Genomic DNA, 16,685 nt, shown 5'->3' on the forward strand with positions numbered 1-16,685 from the left:
TAACCACAACAAAACATCACTCTCCACCCTTACGGTACCCCACTCATACTGATCCTGTCTTACTAAGGTCTACTGTCTCTGAGGTTTTCAGACCTTCATCTTCATGCATCAAAATTCAGTAATGTTTTCTATTTCCCCAATTACCAGTATCTAATTAAGCCAATCCTGTTAAGATACTAACAACTCAAAAACCAAAAATGTTATCCTTTCTATATGTAGTTTTATTTTACTGAGTAATTGCCAAAGGGGATATCTTTTACGACAAGGGTAGCATTTCAGGCATCCAAAGAGAAATATTCAAAGATATTTGACATCTTATTGTTTAATATCGCCACGAGTTTTATTTTGAAATAAGGTTAGTCTTGCTTATCCTAAGAAGCATCATTATTTCAAAGATTTTAGTAGTGTGGGTCAAAGAAATTGATTAACAACTTGCAAAATTGTATAGCCTTAATGTCTAACCATTTATAGATGTAATATGACCATCAAATCTGGTAAAACTGCCTTGATCTAATTTTTAAAATGGTGATAGTTTTTGGTGTTGGGCCTCTGCCTGAACAACATCCAAAGTATATTTAGCATTCCCTTCTCCAATTTTTAGACAGTCATCTGCATTTCCAGAGGGTTGATGACAGGGCAGCTTGAAGTTTAAAGACAGCACCTGCATTTGCATTTCAATAGTTCCATAATTCTATGAAACCACTGAAATCTCTTCAACATCTCATTGTTTAAATAGTAAGGGTGGCCAGATTTCGTTCAAGATTCATAATCTTACAAAAATATGGAGCCGTTGTATTCAAAGCTTATTCTAAAGAGAATACCTTCTCTTTACACCTTATAATCCTGTTTGTTAAAACCCATAATCATTAGGTGGACATCTGAACATATTTAAAATATTTTATCCATTGGATTTTTATGGTCCAAAATCAAGATTCTAGGAAAAGATAAATGGGAAAGGAGGACATGTAGTTTGAAATGCGTTATATCAGCACCATCAATTTTTAATTCGGGGTTCCAAAATTATCTTTTTCTCCATTGGAAAGGAATACGTTTGTTTTCACGTAGGAAACTACTTCTGCTTAACACACAGAAGGTAACTTCATTGGTAGGTATGCTGCCTGTGTGCAAGGATCTGCAGTTACTCATAACTGGCTGTGTTTTTCAACAGAATAATTTTTGTCAAATATTTTGATACAAAAGAATGAAGCCTGAAGTTAAAATAAGAAATTCTGGGCTCAAGTGCTAGGCAACTGGATACCCTTATGAGATGAGCCTTTGTGCGCTTCCTGTAAGCGTGGATTAGATTATCCACCACCTGGATTTAAGAAAGGATTAAATGAAAGAATATATGTGAAAGTACTGTGTTGATTGTATTAAAAAGAACTGGAAACCCATAAAGGACCGCTAAAATTGTGTAATTGTTGCGCCAGGTTATTTTGTCAATACCTGTTTAATCAACACCTAAAATATTTCATGTCACTCCATCCAGCTGAGACATTGAGATGTGGTAAAATGTTTAAAAGGACAACACTACAAGTGAAAAACAGGGCACAACAGCAGTCAATTCAAAAAAAAATTCTTTTAACGATTTTATTCCATTTCCTTGCCATTTTCAGAACACTTTCTTTTGGTGTTTTGTAACAATGTAAAAAAAGATCTGGCTTTTCAAAATATACCCCTTTTCCTTTCTATATGCAAATGATATGAAACACTGGCAAGTTGTCCTTAAAAGTCAGCCCACCTTCATGGCCCAGATAAAGTGGGCAATAATTCCTCTCTAGGTCCTCTGCACATTAGGTGCCAGTCTCTCAAGTCTCTTCCTAGACAATTTCTAGCAGCCAGGAAACGTAATTTTTGACCTTGAAGACTTTAGCATTCCATATCTAAGAATACAATCAGGTGTGTTTTCTTGCGGCAAAGTGTGAGCTTACACACACCCCCAGAGTGGCATTTGAATGCTGTGCATAGTCTTGACTGTGTTTGAGGTTAGAGAACTAAAGACAAGATTCTTTCTCTCTTGTAATGAAGAAACAAAAACCACATAGCCTATATTCCACAAAAGAATACCAGCATAATATATCCATTTTTAAAGATGTAATTCATTAGACGTGTATAGAGAATAAAAGTGTAAATATAGGCCGGGAACGGTGGCTCACGTCTGTAATCCCAGCACTTTGGGAGGCTGAGACAGGTGGATCACCTGAGGTCAGGAGTTCGAGACCAGCCTGGGCAACATGGTGAAACCCCGTCTGTACTAAAAATACAAAGAAATCATCTGGGTGTGGTGGCGGGCGCCTGTAATCCCAGCTACTCGAGAGGCTGAGGCAGGAAGATCGCTTGAACCGGGGAGGAAGACGTTGCAGGGAGCCCAGATCGCGCCATTGCACTCCAGCCTGGGCAACAAGAGCGAAACTCCGTTTCAAATAAACAAAAAAAAAAGTGTAAATATAGTACTAGCTTCATCAATATGTCTTGCTGCTTATGGGACTTTAGAGAAGCGTATGAGAAGAAAAAAGAAGAAAGTGTGTGTGCCTTTACGTAAGGGAGCATATGAGAGAGTGTGTGTGTGTGTCAGAGAGAGAATGTTCATGGCAGGAGGAGGGGCGGTGAATATATGAAGGGAAGTTGGGAAACCCCTTCCCTTTTTGTGCACTCCCAGGGCAGCAGCCGCAACCCCAGAATGCGGAGAGGACTTGAGAGCAGGCACCAGGTCCGCTGCCATGACCGAAGCGAAGCGACCTGACGCACAAGCAGAGACTTTCCTCCTTGGCAGCCAACAACCTGCAGCAGGCAAGGCGGGCGGGGGAGGAAACCCCGAGGAGGCGCTCCCGGCCGCCTCTTTGCTGAGATAGCAGGAGCAGCAGCCCGAGGAGCCACGAGCTCGGCGTCACCGAGCGGGTGCGGGTGCAGGGACGCGCAGGCGGGCGCGCAGGCCGGGAGCCACTTCTGCCGCTCAGGCGGCCGCGCTGCAGGACACCGCGCCCCGCTGCCCGAGCGCCCGGGGCTGGCCCGCGAGCGGGAGGAGCCGGCAGCCGCGCTCCGCCCGGCGCGGAGATTCGCGCCACCTGCCTCGAACACCACGGAGGCGAGAGGAAGCCAGAGAGCTCGGCCTCTCGTCCCGTTCTCGAAAAGCAGCCTATCGTGACGGAGCCGGGAGAAGGCTAGCGTTTCAATTCCGTGCGGGACTGGGATTCTTCTTCTCATAATCTGGGGGAACCGGAGTAGAGGTCAGAGGGACAGGCGAGGACCTCAAAAAGGGACCGAGGGTTGTGAACATGGTTACCCCCTCCCACCACTGGAAAAGCTCCTTGACATTTTTCACACTTTGAAGCAGCTGCAGCTGGTGTCGTCGGAGAAGGGGGTGGGAAGAAAGAGAGGGGGCGGGGAGAGCGGTGAGACACAGCCGAGAGCCATGAGCGGCGCCTCCTCGCCTGCCAATCCTGGCACCTGTGCGCCCAGCCACTGCACCGAGGAGGACCCTACTCCGGGTGAGCACCGGGCTTGAAGCCACGGACACCCGGCCCCTGTGCGGCGGGTTCTCGCCGGCGGGACCTGCAGCCGCCCACGCGGGCCACCGCCACCGCCTCCTGCAGTTGCGGAGCGCTCAGCCCCTCCGAGACGCCCGCTGCGCCCTGGCCCCCGGGGATCTTCGCCCTGCACAGGCGCGGCCACGGGCAGGGGTTGTTACGGAGTTGGGTGCAGGATTCGCCTTTCCTGCTCGGCTCTTCTCCGCCCAGGATTTATTGTCTGTGGAGCCTTCTGGGGGCGGGGAGGGAGCTGCGCCTCCGCCGCCGCCGCCGCTGCTGCTGCTACGGTCGCTAGCGCGGCGCGCTGGGCAGGCTGAGGCTGGGGAGTGGACGCGCTCCTGCCTCCCCCGCCGGCGCTTCGGGCTTCCACTCAGCCGCTTCCCGCGGGAACCTCTCCCGCCGTCCACCTGAAGGGCACCGGCATCATGGTCTAACGTGGCACCTTCCTGGATTCCCCTCTGTCTCCTGTTCTTCCTACCTGCTACTCCTTCCCTCCTCTTCGCCTGCTCCGAGGACCCTGGCGCCCACTCCGCCGCGGACCCCTGAACACTTAAGGAATAACCCTTGGCAGCTGCACGACTGCGCTCTCCGAAACCTCATGGGCAGCTTCTCCCGCCGGCGATGTGAGTAAGGCACGCTCGCTCCGTGGCGGAGGGTGTCGCGGGGGCCGTAGGCGCGCGAGGTGTGGGACCCCAGGGGCCGGCCGGGGGCGGGGGTGGCGGGGCGGGAGGCTTCGGCGCTCGCGGGGAGCGGCTTGTGCGGTGGCCGATGGAGGCGGCGATGATGGGGTAGGTTGCAGAGCATTTGGAAATGGGGTGCTAACTGGGCGGGTGCATGGGAGCACCGAGTAGCGTGAGCTGGCAAGAGACCTTAAAGGGTTACATACTGCGAAAAGGAAAGGTAAATGCTGGGCGCTGGTGCTGGGACCGCTGGTTCCGCTGAAATTAGGTTTAGCTCCTCGTTGTTATCTTGGGCATCTCCAGTCAGCTTTTTTCCCAAGAGGTGTCTGAGGGATGAAGCGCGTGTTTGATCGTGACACACTCACACTCACACTCACACACTTGTGGCAGGACGCACTTGTCTCTTTATCTTGGAAGGTGTTGTATCAATGTCTCGATGTCTGTTTGAAAAAACAGAATTAGAAGATTTTTATGTGATTGGGATTGCAGGGAAAGGGTGGGGTTTGGGGGGATGGAGGGGACGCAGGAACATGAAAGACTGGAGGACGGAAAGAAGTGGGGGAGCGTGTTCCCTGGGAGTCAGGGAGAACCTTGCCTCCCTCCCCGTCAGCTAGACAACTCCTGCCCACACATCTCCTTTGTGTGGCACGAGAAGCTGGTGAACCTGCCTATTCCCAATCCAGCGCTGGGTCCCCTTGAGGATCCTGCGTCCTCCTCTCCGAGTTATTAAGGATGCAGGACGTGTTTCGGATTCGACGTGGGAAGAGGGAGGGAAGCACATTAGCATTAAGGTAATCATGGCACCCTGGCTCGTGGACTGTTAGATTGGCTACCAGTGGTCTGTAATCTGACTGTTTGCAGAGTCGAGAATGGGGGCGGGGGTTGGGGGACTGTCTAGATTGCCTTTTAAAATAGTGTGACTTCATAATAACGGAGATGGCTGCAAGATTGCTTCCTTACACTACTTCTCGGCCATCAGGGCTGAATAAAGGACCCGCCTCCGCCCTCTACTCCCGCTCTTCTCTGGCTGTTTCTTCCCCATCAAGTCACAAAGCGAGCGGGTTGGGCGAGAGGGCACGGCTCGAGGCAGAGAAGAGACGGGGTCACTTTCGCAACTGCCAGGAATCGGCTTCAGAAAGGAACCATCTGCGACTCCCACGTTCCTTTCGAAGTTCTCCTTCAAAAGGAATTAAAAAAAAAAAAAAAAAGCGATGGGGGGTGGGTCCTCCCCCTGCTCTGTTCGATTACTTCCCCAATACTCTTTCAACACATCGAATGTACCTGCAGTGGTAACTGGGTCAGCAGGTAAATAGATTCGTGTCTGTATATGTCGAAATGTGGCTCTGCTGATGGATGAAAAGCAATTTGATGTGAGCATATTCTAACCTAGGCGAAATTTCTAAGCACAATAGAGAATTTTATAGCGTGGGCGACAAGAGTGCATTCCAGCGAAAGCAGGACACGTGATCCCTGCAAGGGAGAGATACAGTATTAGGAACTCGGTTTTCTTTGTTCCAGCCTGAGCCTATGAGATGTTCAGCATCCAGGCTGCTTAAGTCCTCCTACAGAAGGAAAATAATAATAATAATAAAGTTGATCGGAGGCGAAATAGAGGGAAAATAAGCACAGGTAGATATGCGTGAACGGTTTGAAAGCTTCGCCTCTGCCTTTTCTTTTTTTTACCGCCCAGCCTTCACCCCCACCCCTTGCTCCAGCCAGCCCCCTATTTTAAAATGAGGCATTTCCTCTGGGAGACGGTGGAAAAGTTCTCCAGCCCCTGCACACGTGGGTTCTCCAGCACTTCAGAACCTGCTGTGATTCGCAACAGATTACACCACCTTCCCAGTCCAAGTGTCACGCCTCCGTCCAGGCTTCCTTGAGTTGGCTTCCAAGAAGGACTTAAGGGAACTACCATGAGGTGTTTTTTGTTTGTTTGTTTGTTTTTTTGTTTGTTTTTACAAAAGACAGTAAAGCAACGAAGTCTTTACTTTTTAGAAATCATTGATTGCACAGGGGGAAAAATGAGAAAGTAGGGATGTAGGAATGACTTTATGTTTCCTTAAGAGTCATAGGGCTAAAGTATATTGGGGGTGTGTTTAGTGATTGCGTTTGGACTTCTGAGGTGTCTCAGGCCTGTGAAAAATGTCCTGAGGTTAGAAGATTTATTAATTTAGTGGAGATATAACTTGTTTACGACCCAACATTTAGAGTTACCTGACTTGGAGATTTCTTATTTCATTTTCACTTAATGTTTTATAATCCATCTTAGTAGGCTAAAGTTTTTAAAAGGTGGTTTATTTATGTGTTATGCTGCATTGCATCATACTAATATGTAATGATAAGAAAAACAGTCAATTTTCATGACTTATTATGAGGTGAGAGTTCTTTATACATTTTTAAGAAAAAATTGACTATCCAAGAAAAAATGTGTACTTACCATGGCAACACTTACATTCTATATCACTTGTGTCTGCACATATGCAGCTTAGAATTAGAAACAACTTCATAAAGAAACCTGGTCCAATTGCAGTAGCCATGTTTTATTCAGAATTTTAGTGCAGCTTTAGGCTGTCATTAACATTTTCCCAATTAAATTCTTATTCCACTTTTTTTATAAGCTTTTAATTTTTCTAATTCCTTTATAAAATGCAGAACATAAGCTTAAAGTGTTTTTGTGTGTCTGCATTTTTCTTTGCTTTGGATTTCAAAAAATCACGAAGATATAAATTAATATTATGAATGTTATTGCTTATGAAAGTAATAAACTATATTATCTATATGATGTTCATTCCAATGGTACTTGTAGATCTCTCTTATTTCAGCACATAGTACACGATTAAATATTGGATACAAAGACTTGGTCTTGCTAATCACAATCTTAAAACATTCACTTTTTAGAACAGGTAAAATATTGATGTTAGGTTTTAATTGATGTATCAAAATTACACTTATAGATACTAAAATTTTATTTTCTGAATGACTGTGGCCCCAATATAAAAAGGAATCACACATTCCACGAGATTATAACTTCATTTCTTACTCAGATTAACAGACTACACGAAGAGTAACCAATTATTGACGAATTATCATCTGAATTATTTATGGATTCTTATTACATTTTCTTTCTTCATATAAATTACTTCATAGTTTTTTGAAAAAAATTATTTCAAACATATATGCTGTTGAGCACAATAGTTATAATAGCCAAACTATCATTGAAAGACATTATTTGGTGTATTTTGTGGTCTCAAATAACAATGACTGCTTTGCAGAGTATCATCCACATTCTTTTTTGGACCCGTGTAAATTTGCAAGATGACTTTAGGGGAATGTTAATTCAAATCGGTGACATATAACAGACTTTTAGTTTATGACAAGCCGAGTTACCATTAACTAATTTTTATTGCCACGGAAAGGTATCATTGGAGATGACTCTAGGCTCTTTGGAGAACCTTGAAGTTTTCACTCTGAATTTCTTTAATTTAGCAGTCAACATCAGTCTTCAATAGAGAGTTTTCAACGTTTCAACATTAAGAAATAAAATTTTAATATAAAGATAGCAATTTAAACGTATAATGAAGCAAATTATATTATATTCTGACGGAACAAAGAAGCAAATTATGTAAGCTATTGTAATTAAATCAAATACCTAAATCAAAAAAAGGAGATTCATAGACAGGTTTCACATGTGTTTTAAAAAAACTTATTTGTGAATTGTCAATAAAAACTCAAAATGAAAAGTGGCACTATAAATCAACAATGTTTGAATGATGGTTGCCACAAATCAATAGTATTTTTTCTTTATGTGGCTTTCAACCATGTTATTTATGTGACTCAGGTTTGAATCATTCGAAATAATTATATTTTTGTAGAAACAACGGTAGGGTATTACCCTGAGATAGTGAAAGAGGAGTAAGAAAAACTTAGGAACGTCTAGAAGTAATATGCAGTCTCAGGTAATACATCTCTTTTAACAAGATAAAATAGAGGTGGCAATAATTACTATTTTATAACTGTAGGACGTACCAAATAAGAAAAAGGGGTACATGAAATGTGGTTCGGAAATTTTAGAAGAGTGAAGTATAAACTTTTTTGTACAGATTAGTTTTTGTGTAGTAATGTGTGTGTGGGGTGTGTGTGTGTGTGTGGGGTGTGTGTGTGTGGGGGGTTGTGTTTAGTGACAGCATAGTATAATTATGTATATTATATAATGGTGTAATTAAAAGCATGCCATTTAAATAATCAAATATGTCTATTTCCTATCTCAAAAAAAGTGAATATGCTCAGAAGTCCATGAACATCACTTGTCATATTGCCTCCCCTACCATAGTACCTGAACTGTAATCATAATTATAATAAGTTACCGCTTGCTAAATTCCTACCATGAGTCATGTGCTTTACTTCAAAATAATCCTATAGGAAGCATGATTCTCACTGTTTTAAAGATTAGAAAACTGAAACTCAAAGACAGCAAGTGGCAAATCCATGCCACATGGAAAGTGATGGGCCAAGATTTAAGCCCAGATTTGGCCCCTGTTCATTTTTCCCCATTCTGTGCTCTCTTCTTCATGGCATAGATTGAAGTTCGGTAAATAACTGAAATCTGTAGATTACGGAAGTTTTTCCTGGTGTACAAAGAAAAATTAAGATTTTGAACCAGCTTTTGAAAGCTGCATATTTGGTGATAGTACACCCTATTATTTTTGGACTATTATTTAATGTAGGTATAGAAAGTACTGTTGCTTATTATCTTGGAATAATTCATTCACGACAGAAATTTAATAACCTAGTAGAATCTGTCATATAAAAGTACATTATGGAAGTTTTCAATAAAGCAAATTTTGAGTCAATAGCTGTCATGTCCATTTTGAAACTATGATGATGCACTTGATAATTAAGCCCCTGGGGAGGCATCATATATGCTAATTAAATTATTAATCATAATAGAAACATTATCATTTGTCATTCAAAGACATGGGAAAAATATTAAATACATTAATAACCCAAAGGATTTCCTGTGTATACTCATTCTCATTTTATTGTTCGTTGCTTAATAAACTACTTAAAATCTCTATACAAAATATTATTTTACTTCAATACACCTGAAAGGAATAGTAGTTGTCAGGGATGAAGCATTGAAATGTCTATTGACATTGACATGATCTGTTTAAATATTTTAACAATGGAGCAGTTGTTTACATTGTTTAAAGAATTCGTTTGTAGACTTCTGAAAGATGCAGTTTCTTCAGTTGTGCCAGGATATTTTTGCTGTACATGAAGTTCAGTAAGGTTGAAAGCGTACTTAACACGAGGGGATAGGTATGCCCAAGGTAGTATCATAACAAATGGCTTAAGTTAAAAACAATGGAACTGTAGGACACTTGTGTGTGTGGCGGGGTGGGTCAGATGAGGGAGATATTTAAATGTTGTGGTACTCAAGAAGTAAAGTAGTATGAGAACAAGTGAGAAGCTATTGATTTCAATTATAGAAAAGAGGTAGCTGACCTTAAAACAAAACAATAGCATAAGTACTATCATTATCATCATGAATTTTTCATAGGTAAAAAGAAATGGTACTGTGAAAAGCAGAAAAACAGAGCTAACAGAGGAAAATATGGGACAAACAATTGGAAAAGAGCTGTTAGACAAGTCACTGAGAAACTACAGGATTTTATGTTATTATATTGAAAAAGATAAGAATACTCTGGCATAGTGGCAAAATACCTTATAGATGCTTGGCTGTATTGTCAATTTATTCAATAATGGAAGGAAAGGTAAGAAATGAACTTTATTAAGATACTGCCTAAGTATTATGAGACATTTGTTGCACTAAAAAGGTAAGTAATGAACACAAAGCTAAAATATGCCAGCTGAACTTAAAGAATTAATGTGTTACAGATGGTGTAACTAAAACAATTAAAAATTGCAAATAATAGACTTCTAAATACTAACTACTTATGTGTTCTGCATCAAAAGTATTCATCATTGTAGTTCTTACCACCAGTAGGCACCTTACAGAACCATGTTGGATGGAGATATACCTTGGACCACGTATTTTGAGCACTCATAAAATTAAATAGTTACTATCCAGTGTTATTCTGATCAGTGTAATTCAAGACATGAAAAAACTTTCTTCCCTATATCAAGTGTGATTAATTTCTTAAGACAATTATAAAAGCTATTGTAATTAAATCAAATACCTAGTTAAACTTAGAGTGAGTGTTAAATATTAGCGAAGTCCTTAGGGTAATATCGTATTGTTGAACACTGGGCACACCACGCACATACACATACAGCTGTAATTGTTCTATTTCACAACACATATGCACACACAGACATAGCTGTAATCTTAATATTTCAGGAGTTTATAACACGTCAGAGCTGGAAGGGAATTTAGAGGGTCTCATTTTATAAAAAGAGGAAACTGAAGCCCCACTAAGTATACTTTCTTGCTGAGGGTCATCCAGCTGTTAATGGGAGAAATAGCAATAAAACCAGGTCTCGTAGCTCCCACTGTCTGCCAGTAAAACCACACCCTTGGAACTACTGGGGTCTCTTATACCCGAGCAAAGTAGAAGAGAGAAAGGAACCTTAATTCAATCGATCCAATTAATATATCTAGCCAATTTGATGACACTATCCAAAAAAGCATTTCTTTTTCATTTAATTTTTGGCCTGAATTTCAATCTGAGTTTAATTTTTGGCCTTAATTATGCCCTGAGTTTTTATTTGGCTTAAGCATTTTGGACAATTGCCTTATCCTCCACTTTGACTTGACTGTCTAGGCAGACTCCCATGCTATAAATTTAACATGTGTTAAGTATTCTATTTTTAAAATATCTTTATTTAAGAAATGTGGAATTAATTTTCACTAATATTGAAGCACTTAATTTGGATACTATATCCTTTCTTAAAATATTAAAATTAAAATGTTCTTTTTAAATCATTGATCTTTTTAGGATAATGCCAGCTAAATGAATGTTGGATGACGAAGAAGTGTTCAATTCATTTTAAATAAATAAATTCTCTTCTAAATTTGCTAATTGTATTAGGGGTCAACCAATGAGTTTTCTCACCAAAAAACAAGAAGGATTTTAAGTGCTATTAGGGCTTTCTATAAACTATAACTTCAAATATGAATTAGGAAACCATTCGAATCAGGAAAATAAAATACAATACGGTTGGAATTTGTAAAACAGACTCATTTCTGAGAAGTTTTTCGCATTATTAAGTTACATTTTGGGCTGGGCGACTGTAATCCAGCACTTTGGGAGGTTGAGGTGGGATGATTGCTTGAGTCCAGGAGTGTGAGACCAACCTGGGCAATACAGTGAGACGTTGTATCTACTTTTTTTTTTTTATTTTTTTTTAAGTAGCCAAGAGTGGTAGTGCTCACCTGTAGCCCCACCTACTCAGGAGGCTGAGGTGGGAAGATTGCTTTAGCTTAGGAGGCAGAGGTTGCAGTGAGTTGAGATCACACTACTGTACTCCAGGCTGGGTGACAGAGTGACACTCTGAAAAACAAAAAAAGTTACTTTGGAAGGTCCTTTAAAATAGTAAGATCCTTCCTTCTTCTAAATATCTGGTGATACATCTGTTATGACTTAGTTCTTCTGTTACAAGACAAATTTGAAATAAACGTTTCATTTATATTTTTTCTAATGCTAAAATTCTTAGTCCACCATATCTAGAAGCTTTGATTACAGGTAAACTTAAGGCAAGATGTTTTATAACCCACCAGCAAACCATATTAGCAATGATTATAAAGCATTTTTGAAATTATGGTATAAATCTCTTAAAATACGTATTTGGGTTGTAAACAATGAAATGTAGAAATATTTACAAAGAAAAGTTTTGATTAAACAAGATACCTACATACCTACACAGTCCTATCTAATAACCCTTTTTAAAAGACATAACTCCTTAGTAAGGAAATAATGTTTTAAATTGGAGAAACACCATGATGACTAAATTAATGCATCACATATCAGCACATTAGCTATGCTTTTCAATTGTAAAATGGTTCTTATTCATGCCAGCTTTCAGTGTACTGTTCAGAGGCTCGTGGGTGTGATGGAACGGAACATATTTCTGCATCTGTGAATGTAATCCCACACACCATTTTACATGACAAAATCTGAATGTCCTAAGTCTAGGTGTTAACAGTAATACAAGACATCAACCTCTCCCAGTCCAGGGTTCTAATTACTCCATAATAATTCCTGTTTTATCTTTTGCACTATCTAATTTTATTTAATGAGCGGTTATTTACACATGTAATATAAGGAGGATGGACGTTTTTTGTTTGTTTACTTGCTTTTTCTGCCTCGTCGTATCTAAGGTTTGCTTCCTGCAGACAAAAAGCAAGCCACTGAAACTCAAACGCAGTAGACATCAATGTGGGATGTGAACACAGGGGGCTGGATGCAAAGTTGATGTGCTTTTGTACTTTGGTACAAGAAGAAACTACTAGAACTGTTATGCATGTTTAAGTTCCATATAAAAATCATGGGTAAACTTATCCATAATTTATATAAAGGAATATGTTGTTAATCTCCTTCCCCCCTTCCCTAGTAGAATTTCTTTGTATAATCATGTGCGAAAAATAGATAGAAATGCATGGAAAAAAAAGTTGTATTTTAGTCCTGGTAATATGGATTAATACTTCCTTGTTTTAAATGCCACTTAATGGTTTTAATATTATTGCTTAACAGTGGAAAAAATAGTGTATTTTCGTGTAGAAGATAGAAACTTTATTGGGTGTCAAGAGTTATAATTTAATGAATCAACATAATAAAATGTAATATGACAGCTTCTAGTATTTATATTAAAAAGGAAGGTAACAAAAAACCCCTAAAATGTTACTTGGGTTTTATATTCTCTTTTTCTGGATGTGAGTCAAGTGAGAAATTCACCCTCATACTGAGTAAAGATCACCGTTAGGTTGAATAGGAATATAGTTTAATGAAACTTCAGAATCCCTTGGTTACATTCTCCACATACCTTTTTTTAAAAAATAAAAAAGGTTAAACCTTTAAACTGTGTGATTTGTGTGATCACACAAAGGTCACTTTATATTGGTATTTTTAGGATACTTCAATATATGGACCATTCATTCATTCCCAGCATCACTGTTTAAATAATTATTTAAATGACTGTTTGCCAAACCAGCACATATGTAGAGACTCACTGGATATTTTATCCCAAGCAAACTAGCTCACAGCCTGGTGCAGAAAAAGATGCATGTTGTGTGAATGAATGTTTCAATGAATGAATCGTTCCACTTATTCTTCCGAATGCCTCTAAATGACTCCTGTAGCCATTAGCACAGTTTCCCTCAATTCCTTCTTCTCCTCCTTTCTGAGAATATCATAGGATTGTGCTTCCCAGCCATAGCCATATGACTTGCTTTGGTTGAGGCAATCAGAGCAAAAGGTAAGGAGTGTCTCTTTTGAATAGAAGCTTTTTTTTTTTTTCTTTTTTTTTTTTTTATAGAGCCAGCATCTTCCCATGTTGCCCATGCTGGTCTCAAACTCCTGGGCTGAAGCAGTCCTCCTGACTTCACCTCCCAAAGTGTTGGGCTTACAGGTGTGAGCCACTGCACCTGGCCTGAATAGAAGTGTTTATGACCCAGTGCACTGCTTGCTCTTTCCCTAACACAGTAATTGTGGAAGCACATGTCATGATAGAGCCTCCATCATCCTGGTCCAGGAACAATTACACTAAATGAAGACCTCCTGGCAATAGGTATTTGACATGTGGTGTGAGAAATAAAGCATTGATATGTTGGGATTTGGGGAGTTGTTTGTTAATAGAGAATAACCTACTCTTCCCTCCTTCTCAAATTTATTGAGTTTGAAAGACAAAGGATAAGTGAAATCCTATTCTATTAAAAGTAGAATCCTAATTTCCAGTTTACAGTGTCACAACTACAGAAATAAGTATGCTACTAATTTGGATCATAATATTACAACATATTACATTTTATGACTGGTTAAAGATATAATTTTTAACAAAGCTATTATTTAATACATAAAGATATTATTTAAAAGATAAATCAACCTATTTGAGAAAATTTTATACGTCTTAAGCACTTCGACTTTCTCAGTTGGTAATTTTGTGCACAAGCATATTTTAATACACCAGAAGTCGAAAAACTAAGCTACTGTTCTTGTACAACTGAGGAATCGCTCCTCGAATTTGTGAACAAATCAAAGAAACTAGGGTGCAACATACTTTTTCATTCTGTATATTGTTAGGAGAACTTTTATAATAAAAATCTACCATATCTACTGGAATCTGCAACGTTTTCAGTTTAATAAATTTTACTAAGTTCTTGCCTGCCTGCATTCATTCATTCTAAATATTTACTGTGTGCCAGGCCTTGTGCTAGACACAGCTGAGTACAAACCTGCTCTCAGATTTCATGGAGTTTACAGTCTAATGGTATAGACAGACCTTAAATAAATAATAATTCTAGGGATATATAATTAGAAATTATGATAAAAGCTAAGAAGGAAAAGACCAAGTTACTTAGAGTGAATATTTTGAAGTTCTGAGAAGAAGTAGCATCTTTGATGAACTGCTATTTAAATAAAACCTCTAAGATGATAGAAGTTAGCCAGACAAAGAAAGAGGACAGGAGTATTCTAGTCAGGGCAAATGGCAAATTCAAAAACTTTACATCAGAAGAGGATGATGGTACATTGGAGGGGAATGTGATTGGCAGGAGGTCAGTGTGACTGGATATGAGGAGCACGGGTAGACTGGCACGTTATGAGGCAGACATGAGCCAGACATCCAAGGACTTACCAGGTTAAGAATTTAAGTTGTTTAGCCTACATTCTGTGCAAAGTCATTAAGCATTTATGAACACAAAGGTGGTGTGAACTGATTGACATTTTTAAATGATTACTTGGGCTGCTATGTTTACGTAGCTTCTACTTAGATGAAGGTGAGAGTGGAAACAGGGATTCGCGAATTCGGAGGTGTTTACAGTGAGTTGGACAATAAATTATCTTGGGCTAGAATTTTGGTAGTGGAAATGGAAAGAGATAGACGAAAGTGAAATAAGCTTTGTAGAAGGTATTGGATTCACTGCTGAATTGACAGCAGTGAGGGCTAACAAAAGAAAGTGTGGTATCAAAGATTATTCCAAGATTTCTGGCATGAGAAACTAGATACGTATAGGTACAATTTGTTGACTGGAGAATCTGGAGAGGGAACTAATTTATTCACGTATAACTAGAACATTGACAGAATGAAGGAAACTGAATAACGCTGACATTGAAGAAGCATCAACTTGTAATTGTAAACACTTATTCCTATATAAACTTACTGGAAATGAATTGAATATTTCCATAGGGAAAAGTAATTAAAGCCTCTTTTTAAGAAAAAAGTTTTTAAATACATGAAAATTGGGTATGCATTAGAGTGACTCACCTTATATTGCTATCTTGGCTTCGTTTTAATTATTTTTTTGGCATGAAAAGAAAATACTAATTTCTTCCATCTTTACTCACTATGCTTTACAGTTTGGAAGGGCAATTTACTCCTGGTCCTTTTATACTTGGATTCCTAAGATGAGTAGAAGAGTGTAAACCATTGATAGTGTTTGTTTTAAGCCACCCATCTCAGGCACTTCCTTAGCCTGTTGCAGCACTGTTGCTACCAAGGGGTCCATGCTGTGGGATTCTCTGGGCAAGGTTACACCCATTTGCAACTTGTCCCATGCGTGGTACCTTTTCCTAGAGCCCTTCATCTTCAAAATGTTTTTCACTGCTGAGTTCTGTCATTGAAGACATGCTGTAAATTGTTGCCCAGAGGGTGTACAAATAAGTAGAATGAGAATCCTTTGCTCATGGATTCATAATCTAGGAATGTATTTAGCTGGAAATAAAAGAAGTATTAATGATTCGTAGCTTAACTAAAATACTTATTTTACCCTTTCTTCCAGTTAGCTTTTGCAGTGGTAATTATAATCTCAGATTATCTCAGTGGCTTACACCACAAACATTCATTTCTCCCCTACAGACCTGTGGGACAGCAGCAGCTCCACTCAGCTCTCTTGACCCAATCTTCTCACTCCAGGATCCAAGCCGAAGGAGCAGCCTTCATCTCAGATGTACTGTTTTCCTGGTAGAGGAGAGGAGCCAGAGGCCAAACCGGCCGACGGAAGTTCAATGAAAGCTTCTGCTCACACATAGCATATTTAGGTCCATTTGCATAAATGGTTAGGCATCCATCTTGGTAAGAGTGGCTCAGTGACGCCGTCAGGAACTCCAAGTCATTCCAAATCTTTATCTGTTTCTTTGGTAGTAGTTTAGCGTTTATACTTTGAAAGACAGTTTTTTTCCTTCTTAACATAACTGCCTCTGAGTGGACTGGCACCAAAGGAATGGCAGTAATGGATATCCGCCAACTGTTGGGTTCCCTGGGTCTCTTCCTTGGCTCTTGTATCCTGGCCAGCATGCAAGTC

At 39.9% G+C, this 16,685-nt stretch overlaps 1 protein-coding gene across 6 annotated transcripts in view; it reads left to right on the top strand.

Moving 5' to 3' along the window:
- The first annotated feature begins 1,416 nt into the window (after positions 1-1,416).
- Positions 1,417-16,685, top strand: part of LRRC7 (leucine rich repeat containing 7) — a 643,523-nt gene continuing 628,254 nt past the window's right edge. For 3 of the 6 annotated variants that reach the window (XM_063625217.1, XM_063625219.1, XM_063625221.1), the window contains exon 1: positions 4,434-4,998. In XM_063625217.1, coding sequence (XP_063481287.1) covers positions 4,940-4,998 — 59 coding nt within the window. In that variant the 5' untranslated portion in view covers positions 4,434-4,939. Of the gene's footprint in view, positions 4,151-4,170; positions 4,316-4,433; positions 4,999-16,685 lie in introns of those variants that run through there. The other 3 variants (XM_063625223.1, XM_063625216.1, XM_063625222.1) reach the window with 3 other exon arrangements.

This window comes from Symphalangus syndactylus, chromosome 12, assembly GCF_028878055.3.
Source record: "Symphalangus syndactylus isolate Jambi chromosome 12, NHGRI_mSymSyn1-v2.1_pri, whole genome shotgun sequence".
Classification (NCBI taxonomy): Eukaryota; Metazoa; Chordata; class Mammalia; order Primates; family Hylobatidae; genus Symphalangus; species Symphalangus syndactylus.